The following is a 23037-nucleotide window of genomic DNA, read 5'->3' as shown; positions in this document are numbered from 1 at the left end:
AGGGAGGGCTCAGCTAGTGCTGTCGTCAGAGCTGTAATGCATGGTAGTGTTGAGAGCAAGCCAGAGCCAAGCCAACCTTTCAGATAACACTCCTGCTGTATCAGATTGTGTGTGTGTGTGTGTGTGTGTGTGTGTGTGTGTGTGTGTGTGTGTGTGTCAGCCCTGTGCATGGTGATCATATCTCTTTTGACTGTATGGAAAGGGAACTTGACTATTGGACAACTTGGTTACATGACTGTAGATACTTGACTGCAGTTACATGACAGTAGTTACTTTACTGTAGTTATATGGCTGTAGTTACATGACTGTAGTTACTTTACTGTAGTTATATGGCTGTAGTTACATGACTGTAGTTACTTTACTGTAGATACTTGACTGTAGTTACTTTACTGTAGTTATATGGCTGTAGTTACATGACTGTAGTTACTTTACTGTAGATACTTGACTGTAGTTACTTGACTGTAGTTACATGACTGTAGTTACTTGACTGTAGTTACTTGACTGTAGTTACATGACTGTAGTTACTTGACTAGTTACTTGACTGTAGTTACTTGACTGTAGTTACTTGACTGTAGTTAGATGACTGTAGTTTCATGACTGTAGTTACTTGACTAGCTACTTGACTGTAGTCCTGTTGCGCCTTCGTCACCACACTGTCTGTGTGGGTGGACCATTTCAGTTTGTCAGTGATGTGTGCGCCAAGGAACTTGAAGCTTTCTACCTTCTCCACTGTGGTCCCGTCAATGTGCATAGGAGGGTGCTCCCTCTGCTGTTTCCTGAAGTCCACGATCAGCTCCTTAATTTTGTTGACATTGGGTTAGAGGTTATTTTCCTGGCATCACACTCCCAGGGCCCTCACTTCTTCTCTTCAATTATAATTGTGCGTGGTCATACAGTCGTGGGTGAACATGGAGTACAGGAGGGGGCTGAGCATGCATCCTTGTCTGGCTCAGAGTATGTTACTATCCCTGATGTCTCTCTGGAAGAAAATCCTCTCCCTGAGCTAGTCAACTTTATTATCCAGAGACAGAACATTAGCGAGTAATATACTCGGAAGCGGTGGGTGGTGTGCGCGCCTCCTGAGTCGGACTAAAAGTCCACTCCGAGTACTTGTTTTTCCGCCAGCTGTGTTTTGGAAAAATGGATCCGATTTTGGGAAAGTCATATTCCTGGTCATAATGCTGGTTATGCTGGTCTGTTACCAATGCTGGTAATGCTGGTGTGTTACCAATGCTGGTTATGCTGGTGTGTTACCAATGCTGGTAATGCTGGTGTGTTACCAATGCTGTTTATGCTGGTGTGTTACCAATGCTGGTAATGCTGGTGTGTTACCAATGCTGGTAATGCTGGTGTGTTACCAATGCTGTTTATGCTGGTGTGTTACCAATGCTGGTTATGCTGGTGTGTTACCAATGCTGGTAATGCTGGTGTGTTACCACCGCTCAGAAATCCAAAAGTTCTTCCCGGCTGTATGTAATAACACAAAACCTTTCCTGATTATAGTTACATGACTGTGTGGGAAGGAACATGGCACTACTACTGTAAGAGAATTATATGACAGTGAGAATGCTGCAAGTCCCTGTATCCCATACATCTCAGGCAGAGCCATATATTTAGAAACATATATTCTAAATACAGCGCATTCGGAACGTATTCAGACCCCTTGACTTTTTCCACGTTACAGCCTTATTCTATAATGTATTAAATAATTCCCCCCCTCATCAATCTACACACAATACTGCATAATGACAATGTAAAAAAACAACAACTGTGTGGTATGCTCCACTTTCCCAGAATGCTCTTTCTGATATTCAGTGTTGTCATGCACCTATCAGAGAGAGCTCGAACAACACAGACAACCGAGATGCCCCAAGGGCACACCGTAGACTAAAATCAACACCCAGTCAAGGTGTCTCTTTAAACATACAAGACTGTGTTGTTATTTCTTGCCTGTATTTTACCAAATACTTTGATATTTTATCATAAGTTGCCCTTGATCAGAATGCTCTTGATTAAAGTGAACCTCTCCATATCCCTCCTTCTCTACTCTAGCTGGAGATATCTCAATAGCAAGGATCTGGGTCAATTCCAAATTCAATTCAGGATATGAAATACAATATCACAGGCCCTATGATAAATAGATTACTGGTTCTGTAGGTCTCATGATGTAACTGGGCCAAATACATAGGGTAGGTAGGCTTAGAATGAACTTACCCTGGTATTATATTGTATTTTTATTCCCACTTTGTTTCTACTTTATCTGTCTCTCTGTCTGTCTCTCTGTGTCTCTGTTTTTCTCTGTCTGTCTCTCTGTGTCTGTAACAATCGTCTTCGGGAGAAAGAGAGGAGGACCAATGCGCAGCGTGGTAAATGTCCATAACGTTTATTTAAAGACATAAACTGAACACTACAAAACAATAAACGTGAAACGAATGAAACCGAAACAGTACCGTGTGGCAACAACACACACACGGAAAACAAACACCCACCACTCAAAAGTGAAACCCAGGCTACCTAAGTATGATTCTCAATCAGAGACAACTAACGACACCTGCCTCTGATTGAGAACCATACTAGGCTGAACTCAAAACCCCAACATAGAAAAACACACATAGACTGCCCACACCAACTCACGCCCTGACCATACTAAATAAAGACAAAACAAAGGAAATAAAGGTCAGAACATGACAGTACCCCCCCCCCCCACCAAAGGTGCGGACTCCGGCCGCAAAATCTGAACCTACAGGGGAGGGTCTGGGTGGGCGCCTGTCCGCGTTGGCGGCTCTGGCGCGGGACTTGGACCCCACTTCACCATAGTTTTTCTCCACCTCATTGTCCGCCTCCGTGGCCTCTTAAACACGGCGATCCTCGCCGCCGACCTCGGACTGGGGACCCTAGAAATTGGTCCCGAATGGACGGGAGATTCCGGCAGCGCAGGACAGGCGGGAGACTGCGGCAGTGCCGGACATGCAGGAGGCTCCGGAGAGAAGGGCGGCTCTGGCATCGCCTGGCTGACTGATGGCTCTGGCAGCTCCTGGCTGACTGACGGCTCTGGCAGCTCCTGGCTGATTGACGGCTCTGGCGGCTCCTGGCTGACTGACTGACGGCTCTGGCGGCTCCTGGTTGACTGGCGGCTCTGGCGGCCCAGGACAGACTGGCGGCTCCTGGCTGACTGACAGCTCTGGCGGCTCCTGGCTGACTGGCGGCTCTGGCGGCCCAGGACAGACTGCCGGCTCAGGACAGACGGGAGACTCTGGCGGCTCAGGACAGACAGGAGACTCTGGCGGCTCAGGACAGACGGGAGACTCTGGCGGCTCAGGACAGACGGGAGACTCTGGCGGCTCAGGACAGACGGGAGACTCTAGCGGCTCAGGACAGACGGAAGACTCTGGCGGCTCAGGACAGACGGGAGACTCTGGCGGCTCAGGACAGAAGGGAGACTCTAGCGGCTCAGGACAGACGGGAGACTCTAGCGGCTCAGGACAGACGGAAGACTCTGGCGGCTCAGGACAGACGGGAGACTCTGGCGGCTCAGGACAGAAGGGAGACTCTGGCGGCTCAGGACAGACGGGAGACTCTGGCAGCGCTGGACAGGCGGGAGCACCTGTAGGGAGAAAATGGAGAGACAGCCTGGTGCGGGGGGCTGCCAGCGGAGGGCTGGTGCGTGGAGGTGGCACTGGGTAGACCGGACCGTGTAGGCACACTGGAGCTCTTGAGCACCGAGCCTGCCCAACCATACCTGGTTGAATGCTTCCCGTAGCCAGGCCAGTGCGGCGAGGTGGAATAGCCCGCACTGGGCTGTGCTGGCGAACCGGGGACACCATGCATAAGGCTGATGCCATGTACGCCGGCCCGAGGAGAAGCTCTGGAGACCAGATGCGTAGAGACGGCTTCATGGCACCTGGCTTGATGCCCACTCTAGCCCGGCCGATACGAGGAGCTGGAATGTACCGCACCGGGCTATGCACCCGCACTGGGGAAACTGTGCACTCCACCGCATAACACAGTGCCTGCCCAGTCCCTCTCTCTCTCCGGTAAGCACGGGAAGTTGGCGCAGGTCTCCTACCTGGCTTCGCCACACTCCCCAAGTGCCCCCCCCCCAAAGACATTTCTGGGGCTGCCTCTCGGGCTTCCAGCCGCGCCGCCGTGCTGCCTCCTCCAACCAGCGCCTTTCTGCCTTCGCTGCATTCCAGCTCTGCTTTGGGTCGGCGATATTCCCCTGGCTGTGACCAGGGTCCTTTGCTGTCCAGAATCTCCTCTCATGTCCAGGAGTCCTGTGTTCTTTGCCGCTGCTGCCTGTTACCACGCTGCTTGGTCCTTTGTTGGTTGGTGTTTCTGTAACCGTCGTCCTCGGGAGAAAGAGAGGAGGGCCAATGCGCAGTGTGGTAAGTGTCCATAACGTTTATTTAAAGACATAAACTGAACACTACAAAACAATACACGTGAAACGAACGAAACCGAAACAGTACCGTGAAAACAAACACCCACCACTCAAAAGTGAAACCCAGGCTACCTAAGTACAATTCGCAAACAGAGACAACTAACAACACCTGCCTCTGATTGAAAACCATTCTAGGCTGAACTCAAAACCCCAACATAGAAAAACACGCATAGACTGCCCACCCCAACTCACGCCTTGACCATACTAAATAAAGACAAAACAAAGGAAATAAAGGTCAGAACGTGACAGTGTCTCTGTTTTTCTCTGTCTGTCTCTCTGTCTCTGTTTTTCTCTGTCTGTCTCTCTGTGTTTCTCTGTCGGTCTCTCCTGTGTTCAGTCGGTTTTCTGTGTCTGTCCCACTGGGGCCACCCATATGTAAAAGTAGTGCCTGTCTGTCTGCTAAATGTCTGTTTTCTGTGTCTGTCTGCCTGTCTGCCTGTCTGCCTGTCTGTCTGTCTGTCTGTCTGTCTGTCTGTCTGTCTGTCTCTCTCTATTGGAGTGTGTCTCCTCTAATGAAGTATCAATCAGCCACTTGGGTGGTTCTGCTCTACTGTCCTGTGTGTGTGTGTGTGTGTGTGTGTGTGTGTGTGTGTGTGTGTGTGTGTGTGTGTGTGTGTGTGTGTGTGTGTGTGTGTGCTCAACAATCACCATAAGTTAATGAAGTGAGGCAGGGAGGCTTTGAAAGAAAATGCATCAGCACCACAAAGGACAATCACACACACTCTCCCTCTCTCTCTCTCTCTCCCTCTCCCTCTCTCTCTCTCTCACACACACACATTTCTTTAAATCAAATGGGAATAGGGGTGCAGATTGAATTTCTCATGGTCATGATAGTCGTGTCACAGACTGCTGGTAGGCTTTGGCATGACCTGAGGGATTGGTTGTTTATTTGATTAAGATTGTCATGTACCCATGTCCTGTAGTGCCCGCATTGGCATTGGCATTGGGCTGCAGGACACACATAGACTGGTATACTTTCTAGACTGGTACACCTTCTAGACTGGTATACCTTCTAGACTGGTATACCTTCTAGACTGATACACCTTCTAGACTGGTACACCTTCTAGACTGGTACACCTTCTAGACTGGTATACCTTCTAGACTGGTACACCTTATAGACTGGTACACCTTCTAGACTGGTACACCTTCTAGACTGGTACACCTTCTAGACTGGTATACCTTCTAGACTGGTACACCTTCTATAGACTTATAGACTGGTATACCTTCTAGACTGGTACTGACTGATACACCTTCTGGTAGACTGGTACACCTTCTAGACTGGTACACCTTCTAGACCTTCTAGACTGGTATACCTTTCAAGACTGGTACACCTTCTAGACTGGTACACCTTCTAGACTGGTACACCTTCTAGACTACACCTTCTAAACTGACTGGTATACCTTCTAGACTGGTATACCTTCTTAGACTGGGTATACTGGTACTTCTAGACTGGTATTCTACCTTCTTCTAGACTGGTAGACTGGTATACCTTATACCTTCAAGGCTGGTACACCTTCTAGACTGAGACTGGTATACCTTCTAGACTGGTATACCTTCTAGACTGGTACACCTTATAGACTGGTACACCTTATAGACTGGTACACCTTATAGACTGGTATACCTTCTAGACTGCTATACCTTCTAGACTGGTATACCTTCTAGACGGGTATACCTTCTAGACTGGTATACCTTCTAGACTGGTATACCTTCTCTCCGGCTGCTTCCTCATTTCTTTTTGTCTCGCTATCTCCTCTTTCGGTTTTTCCCCATATCTCTCCATCCCCTTTGTGCTCTCTTTCCCTGTATCCCATCCTGTCTATCTCTTTTTTCTCTCTCTTCTAGATCTCTTTCTTGTTCTCTCCTCTAGTTATGTTGTGTATTTGTGACAGTTGTGTCCCAAAATGTCACCCTATTCCCTACACAGTGCACTCCTTTTGACCTGAGCTCAATGGGTCCTGGTCAAAAGTAGTGCACTGCACTCTATAGCGAGCCATTTTGGACCCATCGACAGACTGGCTGAAGCTCTGACTGACTGTTCTGATTGAGTCTGTTGCCCCATTGCTGTAATACTATCACCATCTCTGGTTAGAGTTACAGTATACACAAACCTGTTATGCAACTGTCATGTGCTTCCATTACCAAATCTTGGTCTATCAAGCCCAGTCTGGCTGACTGACCTTGGAACCAGTAGACACCACAATACACTACCAGGAACAAGAGAACCAGTAGACACCACAAGACACTACCAGGAACAAGAGAACCAGTAGACACCACAAGACACTACCAGGAACAAGATAACCAGTAGACAACACAAGACACTACCAGGAACAAGATAACCAGTAGACACCACAAGACACTACCAGGAACAAGATAACCAGTATACACCACATGACACTACCAGGAACAAGAGAACCAGTAGACACTACTAGAAACAAGAGAACCAGTAGACACCACAAGACACTACTAGGAACAAGAGAACCAATAGACACCACAAGAGACTACTAAGAACAAGAGAACCAGTAGACACCACAAGACACTACTAGGAACAAGATAACCGTAGACACCACAAGACACTACTAGGAGCAAGAGAACCAGTAGACACCACAAGACACTACAAGGAACAAGAGAACCAGTAGACACCACAAGACACTACCAGGAACAAGAGAACCAGTAGAAATTGAAATAGAAATGATAACTTCCCAATTGGAACATTTATAAATGTTTGATGCCAGAATTTAGTTGGTGTCTTGTCAGTAGATGATCATCATCTCATATTTGGATATAGGTAGCCTGGTCCTAGATGTGTTTGTGCTGTCTTGCCAATTGACCCTAGGAGTTGGCAAGACAGCACAAACAGATCTGAGACCAGGCTAGGTTATAATGTAGGCACCTTTTCGGTTATTTTTATGCTGTCACTTTTCAGGCGTGCTTGACGATTTTGTTAGCTGTTGGGAAATCTAGGTCACTGTCTCACATGGGAGTTTTTTTCTATTCTGTGCTTCAGAAAATTCAGTGCCAAAAATACAGTACAGTATATCTACTTTGAGCAGACATGATAGCTACACAGGCTCGTGCCAGAGAAACTCATGGTTCAAAACCTCCCTCTCTCTCTGTCCCATTTTCTATTCTTCTAATCCTGCCAAACCCCTTGGGGGGACGTTGGGTAAATTGAGCAAAAGGAAAGGGGAGGAGGGATGAGGAGAAGGGAGAAGGAGAGGGTGAAAAAGCCATAGTCATTATTACTGGCCAGATGTTTACTTTGGTGAAGTTGAAAAAAAAGTGTGTATTTTATTGTGAACAGATGGAAGAAATATGATACAATAGGGAAATGTAGGGAGATGGGGGGCATGTCCCAAGGCTGCCTTTTACCAATGAGTTCTCAGGAAGAGTCCTGTGCCACGTTGAACTGTAAACATTTTGAGGAGTAATGACTACAGTATAACCACTCCTTCCTACACACTCACTGTCTCTCCCTCACTGTCCCTCCCTCACTGTCTCTCCCTCACTGTCTCTCTCTCACTGTCTCTCTCTCACTGTCTCTCCCTCACTGTTTCTCCCTCACTGTCTCTCTCTCACTGTCTCTCCCTCACTGTCCCTCTCTCACTGTCTCTCCCTCACTGTCTCTCCCTCACTGTCTCTCTCTCACTGTCTCTCCCTCACTGTCTCTCTCTCACTATCTCTCCCTCACTGTCTCTCCCTCACTGTCCCTCCCTCACTATCTCTCCCTCACTGTCTCTCCCTCACTGTCTCTCTCTCACTATCTCTCCCTCACTGTCTCTCCCTCACTGTCTCTCTCTCACTGTCTCTCCCTCACTGTCTCTCCCTCACTGTCTCTCTCTCACTGTCTCTCTCTCACTGTCTCTCCCTCATTGTCTCCCCCTCACTGTCTCTCTCTTTTTCTTTCTGACAGACACACACATTCACTTCCTGCTTTTATTGGACAAACTGACACATTCTTTTGGCAGGTGTGTGTGTGTGTGTGCATGCGCACGTGCGTAAATGCATGTGTGTGTGTGTGTGTGTGTGTGACACCTGGTATTTTATGGTATGGTCAGGTCAGGATTAGGAGTGCACTATAACCGTGCTGTCAGCAGTGACTATCAGTGAGCGTGGCTGGCAGTGTTTATGTAGCATGCTTCAGCACTTACTTAAGCTAGGTAGCTATAGCATGTCTGCATGGTGTTCGTGTCAAGGCGCGTGCTCTCCGCTCCCTGTGTATATGAACACCTGTCCGAGTCCTTTAGATGATCCCAACAATAACTATCAAGTGAGAGTTGGAGTACAGATTGGAACTGGAACTGAAGTGGTTACTGGAAAAGTGCTTAAGTGGTTAAAAGCGTTGGGCCCATAACCAAAAGGTCATTGGTTCGAAACCCTGAGCCCACAAAGTGAACAATCTGTCAATGTGCCCTTGAGCAAGGCACTTAGCCCTAATTGCTCCTGTAAGTCGCTATGGATAAGAGGGTCTGTTAAATTGAAGAACTATGAACTGTCAGAAAATGAAGAGGGTTAAAGGAGCACGGGAAAGAAGCAGGTCACGCTCCTCTACTTTTCAGTCTTTCTCTCTCTCCATCCACCACTCATTTTGTTCTGTGTGAACAGAAGGATGCAGAAGCCTAAAGACATACATGAGTCATCGTTCCACAGTACTACTATGTGTTGTGTTCCTGTTACCTTTCCTGTTTTTCAACATGGACAGAAAGCCTTTGAATTATTAATTCACACCCCCCCATGGTTCTCTTCCAATCACGTTTGAGGATAGTAGGTCTCTTCCGTTCCCTTCTTCCTCTATCGCTTGGTTGTCACTAGTTACCACAGCCACAAAGTCAAAATGGCCTATATTGGAGGGGAAATTAAGGTTAGGGATAGTCATAAGGTTAAGAGTGTGGTTAAGGTTAGGGTTAGGTTTAAAATCAGATTTTAAGAAAATAAATAGTTGAAATAGGCGGGGTTTACCCATTTGTGGCTAGGGTTGTCACTAATTACTGGTTACCATATCTCTTGGAATGATTCCAGGGCTCTTTTCAGAAGGGCTCAACGGTACACATAATACACAACGTTCACCTCATTGAATACACCCCAGCTAAAGGTTGGCTGGGTGTTCAGCAGATGTTTGGGTGATGTGTGAGAACATGATTTAACTAATCTGCCTGTTCGGTTTTTATCATGTCTTCATCTGGCTCTGGTTACCGTTGAAGGAACTCCTCAGCATTGTTAATGAGAGGCAATGTAAACTTGTGACTCAGTGTATGTGTGTATATGTTCATGGGTTTGCATGCATTTTCACAACACTAATTCCAGTGACCTCATCTTAAAACAATGAAACAAACAGTGGGGTAAATGACCATTTCCAGGTGTGTTTGCATACATATGTGTCTTCAGAGTATATAACCACTCTCTTACTCTACTCTGTCTGTCTCTCTCTTTCTCCCTCTCTCACTCTCTCTCCCCTCCCCTGCTCTCTCTCTCACTCTCTCTCCCCCTCCCCTGCTCTCTCTCTTTCTCCTCCCCTCTCTCCCTCCTCCCCTCTCTCCCTCTCTCTCTCTCTCTCTCCCTCCTCTCTCCCTCTCTCTCTCTCTTCTCCCTCTCTCCTCCCCTCTCTCTCTCCCTCCTCCCCTCTCTCTCTCTCTTCTCCCTCTCTCTCTCTCCATCTCTCCCCCCCCTCGCCCCTCTCGCAAATTCAAACTGCTTGATTGGCATGAAAAACTTTGCGTCAATGTTGCCAAAACCACAATGTATACAATATACAATTGTAATGAAATAATGAATAATAATATAAAATGGAAGTAAATCATAATATATATTTTTTTACAAACAATAACAACAATAAAATGGTAACAGTCAATAGTAGAAACAGAATAAATAATAGGGATGATAAAAGTCTAAACATGGAACTTGAAACGATGAATAATTTACTATAAATAACTGTCATCTTCACTATTACATCAGTACTACAACTACCATCATCATTAATACTAGTACTACCTCCACCATCATTAAACTGCTATAGTTACCATCACCCCTACTACCCGTACCACTACTATAATAATATAATAATAATAATACTAGAAAATAACAATTACTCTCTCTCCCTCTCCTTCTCTCTCTCTCTCCCTCTCCTTCTCTCTCTCTTTCTCTCTGTGTCTCTCTCTATCCCCCTCTCAATTTAATTCAATTCAATTTACTTTATTGGCATGACGTAACAATGTACATATTGCCAAAGCTTATTTTGGATATTTACACAAAGTTGGTGAAATGACACACTCTAATTGTTTTATATTTTTCACATTTTGTCAGGAAATGCAGCTCCATCGCAGGTTCTGCTGTTGTGCAGTGGTTACACAGCCTTTCCTCTACATGGAGCCAGGTTTTCCTGTGTCTACCCTTCTAAATGGCAAGGCTGTACTCACTGAGCCTGTACTTTGTCAAGATTTTTCTAAGGTTTTGATCAGTAACCATGGTCAAATAGTTAGCCACGGTGTACTGTCGATTTAGAGCCAGATAGCACTGCATTTTGCTTTGTGCTTGTGTTTCCCAATAAGCAATGTAGTTTTGTTTTGACTGTGTTGTAATTTGGTTTATTCTGATTGATTGGATGCTCTGGTCCTGAGGATTCAGTGTGTTAGTAGAACAGGTTTGTGAACTCAGCCCCCGAACCAGCTGGATGAGGGGACTCTTTTCTTTGCTCAGCTCTTGGCATTGCAGGGCTTGGTAATGATATGAGAGGGGGTCACTGTATTTTAGATGTTTCCAAAACTGAATTGCTCTTTTTTGAGTTTTTATTATTAGTGGATATTGGCCTAATTCTGCCCTGCATGCATTGTTTGTAGTTTTCCTCTGGACATGTAGGGGAATCTTACAGAACTCTGTATTCAGGGTATCAATGGGGTGGTTGTTTTGCAAGTGGACCCCACATCTCACTGCCATGAAGTGCAATTGGTTCAATGACATATTCAATTAGGTATTTCAATTTGAATTTGCTTTTTAATGGCGTAGAATGCCCAGCATGCTTTCTCTCTCAGTTCATTCACTGCATCATTAAGGTGTCCAGTTGACCTTAATTTTAACCCTAATTGTGTGCAGTACTCTATATATTTTGTACCAATTGAGAACTTTGTTCTAATTCCCTGAGATCTGGATCTTCTCTGGAAAATCATTATTTTAGTATTTTTGGGGTTTCACTGCCAAGGCCCAGATCTGGCAGTACTGCTCTAGCAGGTCCAGGCTCTGTTGTAGGCCATGTGCTGTGGGTGACCTCTCTCTCTCTCTTTCTCCCCCTCTCCTTCTCTCTCTCTGTCTCCATCTATCCCCCTCTTCCTCCCCCCTCCCTCTCTCTCTCTCTCTCTCATTCTCCATTCCATCCAGATGTTCCCTGGAATCTATCATGAGCTTTTACATTTTGGCAGCTGAGATCGAAGACAGATGTGTTCCATCTGTATTTGGGTGCCCACGTGTCTGTGTGTTTTTGTTTGCGTGTATGTGTTCCACAGCACATGCAGCTTGGTTTCTATGTACTGTTGACCTCTAATAGAGGTACTTACTGTACATTGTGTGATGCGGTGTGGATCTTTCTTGCGAACTGTAAAGTGTGTGTGTGTGTGTGTTCACCCATCTGTGTATGTGCCTTTGGTCGTCCGTATGTGAACTCTTTCCTCTCTCCGGGAGCTGGTTTGTCCCCAGTGAGTGCAGCAGCCCTACTGGATCGCACGGCCACGTCAGCAGTCTGTGCTGTGTGTGTGCGTGTGTGCGATTGTGCGTCTAATTTCTACAGACTCCCTCCTTCCTCCCTACTATTCCCACTGCTGCCGGATTTTTATATATTCATTGCTTTGACATTGCTCAATGAGCAATCATCAAAATCCTATTTTAAGTTATAAGGAACACAAGGACCCCCCAAAAAATAAATGTGTTTATTTCCACTCTATGTGCAATAACAAATGCTACACTTAACACTCAACAACAGCAACGTTTGGTTTAGAATGGTTGACTTCGATTGAGTCGAGTCACTCTCCTCACTGGTCTCTTTGGATCGATGCAGTCGGAGGTTCCAGGGCTATGGTCTGATTCTTCTCGGGTCCTTTTCCACGAGACACTTGGGGCTAGCACACTGTCCTCTTCATACTTCCTCCTCTTCAGAGGGTTGCCCTCTAGCTGGCAGCAGCATGGATCAGTTGAGGGTCAGGGGTCAGACTTCCTGGGCCTCTATCAGGTGATGGTAACTCTAGAGGTGAGTCAGGTGTCAGTCCTCTGATGCTCTCGTCCTCTTGGAGGGGCATGTCTTCTGGCTGAAAAGACTCCTGCTAAAGCAGGCCTTTGACACTATAGAGACATGGAGTAGAATAGTACTTGGAAATGTGTCTTTTACTCTGCTCCCAACCACCCCAGATACCACAGAAACAGACACACAACAAATGTCTTGCATGACCTCCAGGGCCACAGGAACTGCTGCCTGCCTAGCCTGGGCCACTGCCTGTTCCAGCTCAGCCCTTGGGACAACGCCATGGTTCCTGGCCACTAGGGCCCTATGACCAGCAAGGGAGGACAGGGGGACGTCTAGGCTGGATGAAGCGACCGACCTCTCTGGGCCCATCTTCTTCCTCCGAGTCAAAGTTGGACTCGAAGCCAGAGTCATAGTCCAAGTCAAACTCCTATTAGTCAGGCACAAAGTACCGAGTTTAAATAAAGGTTAAAAACAGGTTAAATAAAAAAATGAAAGTGCACAACACGCGGAACCATATTGAATTCCACTAGCATTGTTGCAATTCCAAAGACTTCTCAGAAGATTTAGGTGGTTATGAAGGGAATGTTGAATCTGGCTAATTTAGAATGTGGAATTCGAGAATGTTTCTGATTGTTTCCATGGCCTTCCAAGCTCTGGTTCCTTATGATGCAGGTGATATCACAGTGTTGGCTTGTGACATCATACACAAAACTGCTCAGGCATGTGCATGTTTTATTGTTACCATGACAACAAAACTGACTCATGCAAACACACCTGGAAAATGGTCATTTACCCCACTGTTTGTTTCATTGTTTTAAGATGAGGTCACTGGAATTAGTGTTGTGAAAATGCATGCAAACCCACGAACATATACACACATACACTGAGTTAAAAAACTGACAAAAACTGATGAATTACCTTTTTAGAAAAACAAATATATGTTTTACATCTGGGCTCACTGTGCCTGCCTGTTGGAGGGCAGAATAAAGTTGAGAGGAAGATAAAATAGAGGAAGATTGAGCAAGAGAGACAGACACCCCTCAAAAAAGTGGAAAAGGCCTCGCTGACCACAAAACCTCACTCACTATTAATGAACAAGAAACATATAGTTCAGAGCCATTTCTGGCAAAGATGGAGGAAGTAGTGAAAGCTAACATTTTCTGATAAAAAGTGTGGCCTCTGTATGGATATACCCTTGTTGTCAGATTGGGAGTGTAGCACCAATACTCTTTTCCTCCTCCTTTCCTCCACTACTGGGGTGGCAGGGTAGCCTAGTGGTTAGAGTGTTGTACTAGTAACCAAAAGGTTGCAAGCTCAAATCCCCAAGCTGACAAGGTACAAATCTGTCGTTCTGCCCCTGAACAGGCAGTTAACCCACTGTTCCTAGACTGACTTGCCTAGTAAAATAAAGGTGAAATAAAATAAAAAAAATCTGTGATTCATGACTGCTGATCTGAAAGGATTCAATAGTTAAAGGTGATGTGTTGGTGTTTGTTGCATACCTCCAATTGTTTGCTCAGTTTCATAGGGAGTGCTAGTTTACAGGGGTCAGTAAACATGGTTAACTGCCCTGTACAGGACTAAACACAATTTTAGCCTATGGTCAAACCCCTACATCCCAACCTGAGCAGTCCGTTTTGCCACCTTTGGTCTCTTGGTCTCTCCATTCTTCCCACCCCTACGAGAGGTCAGCTCCCACTCAGTACATTTAATTGACAACTCAGGGGTTGTTCGTAAATTGTGTTGTCAGATTGTATGTTGGTAAATACAGAGGGTTTTCTCTTTCCGAGCGTTCAGAGCGCACACTGCTCTATTTACTGAGAACGGTCATATTCAGGGTTTCTTGCACGTTCATAAATTCATCAGTTATTCTGCACTCTAGCACACTCAGATGAGAGTGCTCAGAAATCTGAGTATATAGCCAGAGTGACTTTACGAACGTAGGAGATATGCTAACTGGATAACAGTCGTTCAATTTCAGCATAGCTAGCTAGCAAAGCGGTTCACATTTCTTGCTAGCTAACCAAATGACACCTGCGTCTCTAGCTGTAGCCACCGAAAAACGATATGAGGATAACAAAAATTGGTCACTCACTCACTCCTCTAATTACATGGCATCCTCCCAGAAGCTAGCAAGCTAGTTATCTAACGTTCTGTCTAATGGCCCTGTGTTTTTAGCTTGCTAAATAAATAGCCTATTAGCCACGGTATGACTGACTTGTGATCATTACCCTTGCTAGTAAGGCTTGGAATGTATTGACATTCCAAGCCTTAGTGATATTAATCCATTTTTGTCCAAAATATCGAGTCATTGTAACTGACAGCGCATCCCGAATGGACGCTGCAAACAATGTACCAGGCCAGCTGTGATTTACAACCTGATAACAATATGTTTTGGACTACCAAGAAATGTATTGGTGAATTATATTACTCATGCATTGAACTGCAATCATCTATTCTGCCAACAATGGTTTACTGTACGTCATGGAATTTTGATCCAAATATAATCTATCTAATCTATGATATTATGATTGTCTGTTTTTTTTCATATCTGGAAAATAGTTCAAACGCTGTGAGTTACACTTTAAATAAGACATCTCAGTCAGCCCCCCCCAAAAAAATATTATAAAAAAATACACAAAAAAGATTTGCACTTGTCTTTTCCTATCAGCACTGACTTTGCTGATAACGGTGCTCACCACGACTGTGATGTGGTTGTCTCACCTAGCTATCTGAACATAAGTTCTTCTGCTAAACAACTCAAATGTTAAGAATTTACAGTAATCACCCTCTGACTCAGTGTGTTAATAGTCACACGTGAAGTTGACACTTGTGTAACATAAAATACCCAAGACTGAAGAAGAAGGTGAAACCCACTTCTCCCTGGTTTATGAAACCAGTGTCATGGGAAAGTCTTTTAGAAATAGATGCTGTGATGTGTGTTACTTGACTCATATTATTTTTCTTCTTCTCATGGCTGCTCAGTTTCGTCTTGAAGGGACTGCAGTGAGGTGTTTTGACTCAGTGCTCTAGACAGGCCTGCTGCACCCATTCCCATAACATGTCCTGCTGCACCCATTCCCATAACATGTCCTGCTGCACCCATTCCCATAACATGTCCTACTGCACCCATTCCCATAACAACATGTCCTGCTGCACCCATTCCCATAACATGTCCTCCTGCACCCATTCCCATAACATGTCCTCCTGCACCCATTCCCATAACATGTCCTGCTGCACCCATTCCCATAACAACATGTCCTGCTGCACCCATTCCCTTAGCAACAAGTCCTGCTGCACCCATTCCCATAACATGTCCTCCTGCACCCATTCCCATAACAACATGTCCTGCTGCACCCATTCCCTTAGCAACATGTCCTGCTGCACCCATTCCCTTAACAACATGTCCTGCTGCACCCATTCCCTTAACAACATGTCCTGCTGCACCCATTCCCTCAACAACATGTCCTGCTGCACCCATTCCCATAACAACATGTCCTGCTGCACCCATTCCCATAACAACATGTCCTGCTGCACCCATTCCCATAACAACATGTCCTGCTGCACCCATCCCCATAACAACATGTCCTGCTGCACCCATTCCCATAACAACAAGTCCTGCTGCACCCATTCCCTTAACAACATGCCCTGCTGCACCCATTCCCTGAACAACATGTCCTGCTGCACCCATTCCCATAACAGCATGTCCTGCTGCACCCATTCCCATAACAACATGTCCTGCTGCACCCATCCCCATAACAACATGTCCTGCTGCACCCATCCCCATAACAACATGTCCTGCTGCACCCATTCCCTTAACAACATGTCCTGCTGCACCCATTCCCTTAACAACATGTCCTGCTGCACCCATTCCCTTAACAACATGTCTTATGACTGGGATGACAGACTGTGTTCAAAGGTTGATCTGCAAAGTAGGTTTCAGTTATCTCTCTCTCTCTCTCTCTCTGAGCATAATATAAACCGGGCACTACAGTCTGCCTAAGGTTGCATGTGTGTACTGTATGTGTGTTTGTGGAGTGAGAAAAGGACACACTGACCCACTTTCACTGTTCTGCTGCAGTGACTCAGATGGAGAGAATGAAATAAAAAGAGAGCGGCACCAATAAGGCAGAGGGCAACCTCAGCAGCTCGCCCGTTATCTCAGCATCTGATTCACTGGGGAACTAATTGATTTGTGATTGACAGCTGAGATTGACGACTGAGGACGGAGTCTTATCTGACCTCCAGGGTTCTTCTGGGAATAGAAGGAGTGGGAGCTGTTCTGAGAAAGACACGGCACATTTGCCGGAAAAAACTAGTATGAGACAGGAAGTGTTTATTTTACATGTTATATCCCATCGTTAAAGGAAAGCATAGGGGCTAGCAAAAACAATATAAAAAGTGTTGGTGCGACGTTATCCCAGTGACGTTCTGAGAACAACCTAAGGGGACGTTCTCTGGGGGATGTTTGTGTAGTTCCCTGTAAGTTAGCTGGACGTCACTGAGGACCGTGTCAGGACCTTTTTTAGGACATTTTCAGGACTTTCATTTTACTAGAGTCCTTAAGACGTTGTATGATGGTCCCAAGGGAACGTTCTCTGGGTCCTAAAAACATCCTCGGCGATGTCCCCAGGACAAACCAGGAAGCAGACAAAACCTCCAGGGGACCATGACACAACATCCCGACTGCTTTAGGCGACCATTTTCTGACGACACGGGGACGACCTAACGACTCATTATTGTTTGCAGGAAAACTAAATATTAACATGCTAAATAGTATTCAAAGTAGTATGTACTTGTAGTCGTGATAGTTGAGAAAGTGCATACTCATGCAGTATGCAAGTACTAAACAGGTGGTACCCGATTCGGAACACAGCCCTCGTCTCCTCTTGGCAGATGAAAGCAACATTGTTTCAACCTATCCAGTTGTTTCACATCACGTGATAAAGAGATCATAAAAGAAAGGAGGCCATTTAAGAGTATTGGAACGCAGCCACTGTCCTCTGGCTTTCTCAAGGCCCCTGTACAAACTGATGGGCATTGAGGCAGGACTACAAATGCAGTGATTTTCCACTGGCTGGCTGCCTCTACACTGTAGCTATTTGTCTGTGGGCATGGCTCAACAGGAAGGACTTTAGAGAGAGAGGGAAGGAGAAACAAAGAGGGAGAGAGAGAAAGAGAGAGGATGGGAAAAGGATTCTTAGAAGCCCTGAGCCCTGAAGCGTTTAGTTACGTAAAAGCTCACTTAGTGACCAGAGACACACTTGAACAGTCACACGCATGCACTTTAAGTTGTGTGAAATCTGACTTTAGGTTTCAATCTTTACTTAGCAGTTGGAGGCAGTAGCATTAAACATTAAAAGTAAGGGGCTTTCCACGCATCAGAACTCTATATTTGGCAGGGTAATGTATCCGAAATGTGTAATAGTCCCTTTACAACAGCAAAGCAGGTGGTTTTCATTTGCTGTGCTTTTGGTCATGGGTCTTGATTATGTACTGTACAATAAGCTTTTGCCAGAGGGTGGCCATAAACACAGCTCCAGAAACGGACAATATTGCTAATTATAATGGTAAAAGAATAATGATTGATGATGATAATGTCATTGTGGAGGATGATGAAGATCATGATGATAAATATAGTAATCAGGAAAATTATAATGTTGATGGTAGTGGTGATGACTTCAATGATGTCAATTATGATGACCCAAAAAATGTATTGATGATGATGAATGACCCTAACCATCTCCTCTCTCTCTCTCTCTCTCTCTCTCTCTCTCTCTCTCTCTCTCTCTCTCTCTCTCTCTCTCTCTCTCTCTCTCTCTCTCTCTCTCTCTCTCTCTCTCTCTCTCTCTCTCTCTCTCTCTCTCTCTCTCTCTCTCTCTCTCTCTCTCTCTCTCTCTCTCTCTCTCTCTCTCTCTCTCATTGTCTGTAGGGAGGAGGTCCAACAGAACTGTGTTCGTTGGAAGAAGAAGTTCTCCTTCATCTGTAAGATGAGTGCCAGTCCCACCACTGGAGTCCTGGACCCCTGCATCTGCAGGGTCTCTGTACGCAAGGTAACTACATATCCCATCAACCCCTGCTATAGTATTTTACAGTGCCTAATGATGATACTCTACAGGTGACATTTTCTTAGGGAAAACAACCTACTCAGTGAGAGAAAGTGTGTCCTGTCTTTTTAAAATGGTATAGTTATTTTGGGCATCTTTTTCCTCACTGCTTGTCATTGCCCAAGTTCTCTCCCTGCCTCAAAAGTGTGTCATAGGTACCTTATTACCACATACAAGGTAATTGATCTATAATTACTCCTGTATAAGGCATTCTGTGGTAATGTAAGCCTACTCCCTAACCTTTTACCTCTAACTCTGATGTAACTGAATGAGACCTTCCTACACCTTTCACACACCTACACACTGGATCAACCTTGGCAGGTGTTTTTCAATGTCTGAAATATGATTAGTTCCCTTAGGTCCCATTCCCAAATCTACACGCTGTTGCAGACAGCTTAGATCTGTCTATGGACTCTTTTGTTGCTTGTTGTTTACAATGCTAGTTATATTACTCCTCTCGTTACCATGGTATCAGCAAATATGGAATTGTGAAACATTTCCCTTTCATGTATCAGTAACGGCTGACTGGAGATCAGGGCATGGCTATAATCACACACCTGCATATCTGCTATTATGACATGGAGTCCTCAGATCTCAGATCAGTTTATCTGTGGGGACTCTATGATTCCAACAGTGTAGCATACAAGTGCTCACTGTTAAAGCCACATTCTGTAATACTATTGAGCATGACAAGCTTAACATGATCATTTATAATCAAACTGTTAAAAAATGATTCTTCCTTTGTTTTATTTAGTCTCCTCGTGTTAGAAATCACTTGAAATATGAATTCTAGCTGCTTAACTTTATGTACAATAATAGTCTATAGAAGGAAAGAAAGTGTTTGTACTTCATGCATTTCATCCACTTCTTCTTGTCACTGCAGGAGCTCAAAGGAGGAAAGACGTTTTCAAAGGTAAGACTAAAAAATGTGACATGTCCTCTTTTAGCATGCCTCTACTAATGTTGTTTGGTTTCCCTGTTGGGCATTTCTGTACAGTTGACACACACACACACACACACACACACACACACACACACACACACACACACACACACACACACACACACACACACACACTTGTTTTACTATCCTTGTGGGTACCAAACAATTAATTCCCATAACCCCTAAGCCTAACTCTAATGCTAACCCTAACCCTAATTGTAACCCCTAAGCCTAAAATAGCAATTGTGCTTGTTTTACTGTCCTTGTGAGGACTTCTGGTCCCCACAAAGATAGTGTAAACCAAAAACACACACCATATGTACAGTATATCTGGAGCAGATGAGTCAGTGTGTGTGTGTGATACAGTACATTTTACAGCCCCAATAACAGTAAAACCACTGTGGTTAAAGTCATGTAAAAGGGAATTGGGTCCATAGCTCAAGCCAACTAGTATGACGTACATGTGACAAAGCCTTGTGACACAGGATGGGACTTTTGGGGAAGGTGGGGAAAACAGTGCAGTGACGTGGACAACTTTTTTCCTTCCTTACTGCTTTTCCAGCTGTAGTGTTTGTGGTTTTTAGTGTTTCCACTAGTTGACAGTAAACTGTGTGAAGAAACCTTTTAGCTCTTCAGTGACCCTGACCTAAGTTTTTAGGTGTGACCCTGACCTAAGTTTTTAGGTGTGACTCAGTCAGGTGTGACCCTGACCTCAGTTTTTAGGTGTGACCCAGTCAGGTGTGACCCTGACCTAAGTTTTTAGGTGTGACCCAGTCAGGTGTGACCCTGACCTAAGTTTTTAGGTGTGACCCAATCAGGTGTGACACTGACCTCAGTTTTTAGGTGTGACCCTGACCTCAGTTTTTAGGTGTGACCCTGACCTCAGTTTTTAGGTGTGACCCTGACCTAAGTTTTTAGGTGTGACCTAGTCAGGTGTGACCCTGACCTCAGTTTTTAGGTGTGACCCAGTCGGGTGTGACCCTGACCTCAGTTTTTAGGTGTGACCCAGTCGGGTGTGACCCTGACCTCAGTTTTTAGGTGTGACCCAGTCGGGTGTGACCCTGACCTCAGTTTTTAGGTGTGACCCTGACCTAAGTTTTTAGGTGTGACCCTGACCTAAGTTTTTAGGTGTGACCCAGTCAGTGATTGGTCACCTGGTGGACCATTACCAATAGACCCATTTCCCAGATGTGTCATGAAAAGTTGCACGCACAGTTCGTCATCAGAAACCTCTTCATTTGCCTAGCAGTGGCTACGATCACATGCAACTTTAAATGGAGCTCATGCAAGTTAACAAACATGTTGTCACATGGTTATCGAGCTAGCAAGCCAGCGAGGCAAGGTAGAATATCGTAACTAGAGCTAGATAAAGCCGGTAGAATAATATACTTGTTGAACATAGCTATAGCCATCAGTCTTGTGTGTTTTCATGGTCATCTCTCACTGTTAAGTTTGTCAAGATTACGACTTTAGCGTTAGGGTCATTCTTAAATTGCGGTAGCATTTGCTTACCTTGCCTTTGCAGCCATGAAAAACACCCTCTAATGACAAACAGTTACAGATTGAGTTGAGTTTATTTTTATTTTTACAGGGACAGTGCACATTAATCAACGTTTCAGTAAAAGTGCCGGTTTTAGCCAGCCAGATCATACACGTTTTTGTTTATGTCGAAATGATTATCAATAATACAACATAATGCAAGTCCTTTATACTGCAAAACCTTATGTTTATGCATTGTTTAAAGTGCTTAGGGAAAGCAAATTGTCTTGTCTCAGTAGCGATGTGTAGAGTTGTCGTGACGTGTTTGGGGGATTTAAAGTTATCAAGCTACTATTTTGAATGCTAGAAAGTGAAAACATGTATTTAATATATTGTATTGATAAAAAAAAGCAAGGCTATTATTAAATAACTATTTTATTTACTAGTATAGTGTGTCCCTCAGTTTTATGTTATTGGTGTTACCGCCTTGAAAATAACTTATTACAAAGATATACAAGGACCTTGAGCATTCTCTCCAGTAGCAAACTGTTGTCATGGGATCTATAATTATTAGCTAATCACACCTTTTACTATGCCATAAATTTGAGGATTCCATTGATAATTTGATGTCTAAATACAAAGTTAGTCAATTTAAATGAAGGGAAATAACATTGTGGGCAAAATTATTAATCACATCACTTTAGGATATATATATATATATTTTTAAAGAATTATGACCTTAAATGGAGGCCATAAATGCTCAAATCTAAGAAAAGTCGAATTGACCAAAAATGTCTCATTGGTGTAATCGTCATTGTTGTTACTATTGCTACTGGTGGCACAATGTTATCATAATGGTAAAAACATGTTTAAGCCATTAAGCTAGCATATTTATTGATTTAGAATGGGAAGATGTACCCCCACACACAAACAAAGAATTATGCTTGCTTGTAAACAAAACATTGCTTTATAGGTCCTTTGGGTTTCTAGAAATGACTGACATATGGTAATAGCCTCTTCAAAGTGTGTAGACTTGTGCCTTAGAAGAAGTTCTGCATTTAGTCTCTTGCCTCACAAGATTTAGTTGGGAAACAGATTGTCCTTTTTGATGTTGATAACAGTGCAAGGGAACTATGAAGCACTCATAGTGTAAAGAGTCATCGTAGAGGCCACACATGATTCTAGGGATTCTAGTGCTGCTTATTGACAAGGCATGTGACTGGTGGCCTTCAAGTCTTTATGACACCAGTTTCTTTATGGAAGAGGAAAGTGTGACGACATGGTCACCCATTAGAGAAGGAAGTGTGTGTGTGTGTGTGTGTGTGTGTGTGTGTGTGTGTGTGTGTGTGTGTGTGTGTGTGTGTGTGTGTGTGTGTGTGTGTGTGTGTGTGTGTGTGTGTGTGTGTGTGTGTGTGTGTGTTAAGGCTGGCTGGATGTTATCATTGGGCTAGTGCTTCCCTGTCCCTCTCGTTTCCTCCATATTTGCTGACCCCGTTCATCCGGGAAGAAGGCACTGCACCGGAAAGTCCGCTGAGTCAGCTGAAAGAAAAGGAGAGAAAGTGAGAGACAGAGAGAGGGCATGTGGCATGGGAGGATAGAGGGTCTTTGACCTCTCCAGGCCTGTAGGAGTTTGACACAGAGGGACATAGGGACAAGAGGAAGTACTATAGAAAAGGTCTACTAGTTCTCGGTCTTCTGATGTGTTTGTCCAGTCCTTCTTCCTCTCAATAGTACAGGCTGATGTCTGCCCAACTAACTAACAGTCTTGCGTGTCAGACACATGGAACCCACCCCAGTGTCTGTCAGAGATATAGTGGCTGTGGGAAGGACCCCGCTTACAGTTTGT

The 23037-nt window shown here is 44.7% G+C and overlaps 1 protein-coding gene across 2 annotated transcripts in view; it reads left to right on the top strand.

Moving 5' to 3' along the window:
• The window catches only part of eeig1b (estrogen-induced osteoclastogenesis regulator 1b), a 73780-nt gene that overhangs the window by 38080 nt on the left and 12663 nt on the right, over positions 1–23037 (top strand). For both annotated transcript variants that reach the window (XM_064943307.1, XM_064943306.1), the window contains 2 exons: positions 18595–18715; positions 19653–19682. In XM_064943307.1, the coding sequence (XP_064799379.1) occupies positions 18595–18715; positions 19653–19682 (151 nt within the window). The remainder of the gene's footprint in view (positions 1–18594; positions 18716–19652; positions 19683–23037) is intronic.

Source organism: Oncorhynchus masou, chromosome 28, assembly GCF_036934945.1.
Source record: "Oncorhynchus masou masou isolate Uvic2021 chromosome 28, UVic_Omas_1.1, whole genome shotgun sequence".
Classification (NCBI taxonomy): Eukaryota; Metazoa; Chordata; class Actinopteri; order Salmoniformes; family Salmonidae; genus Oncorhynchus; species Oncorhynchus masou.
This window is presented reverse-complemented; position numbering and strand designations above follow the sequence as displayed.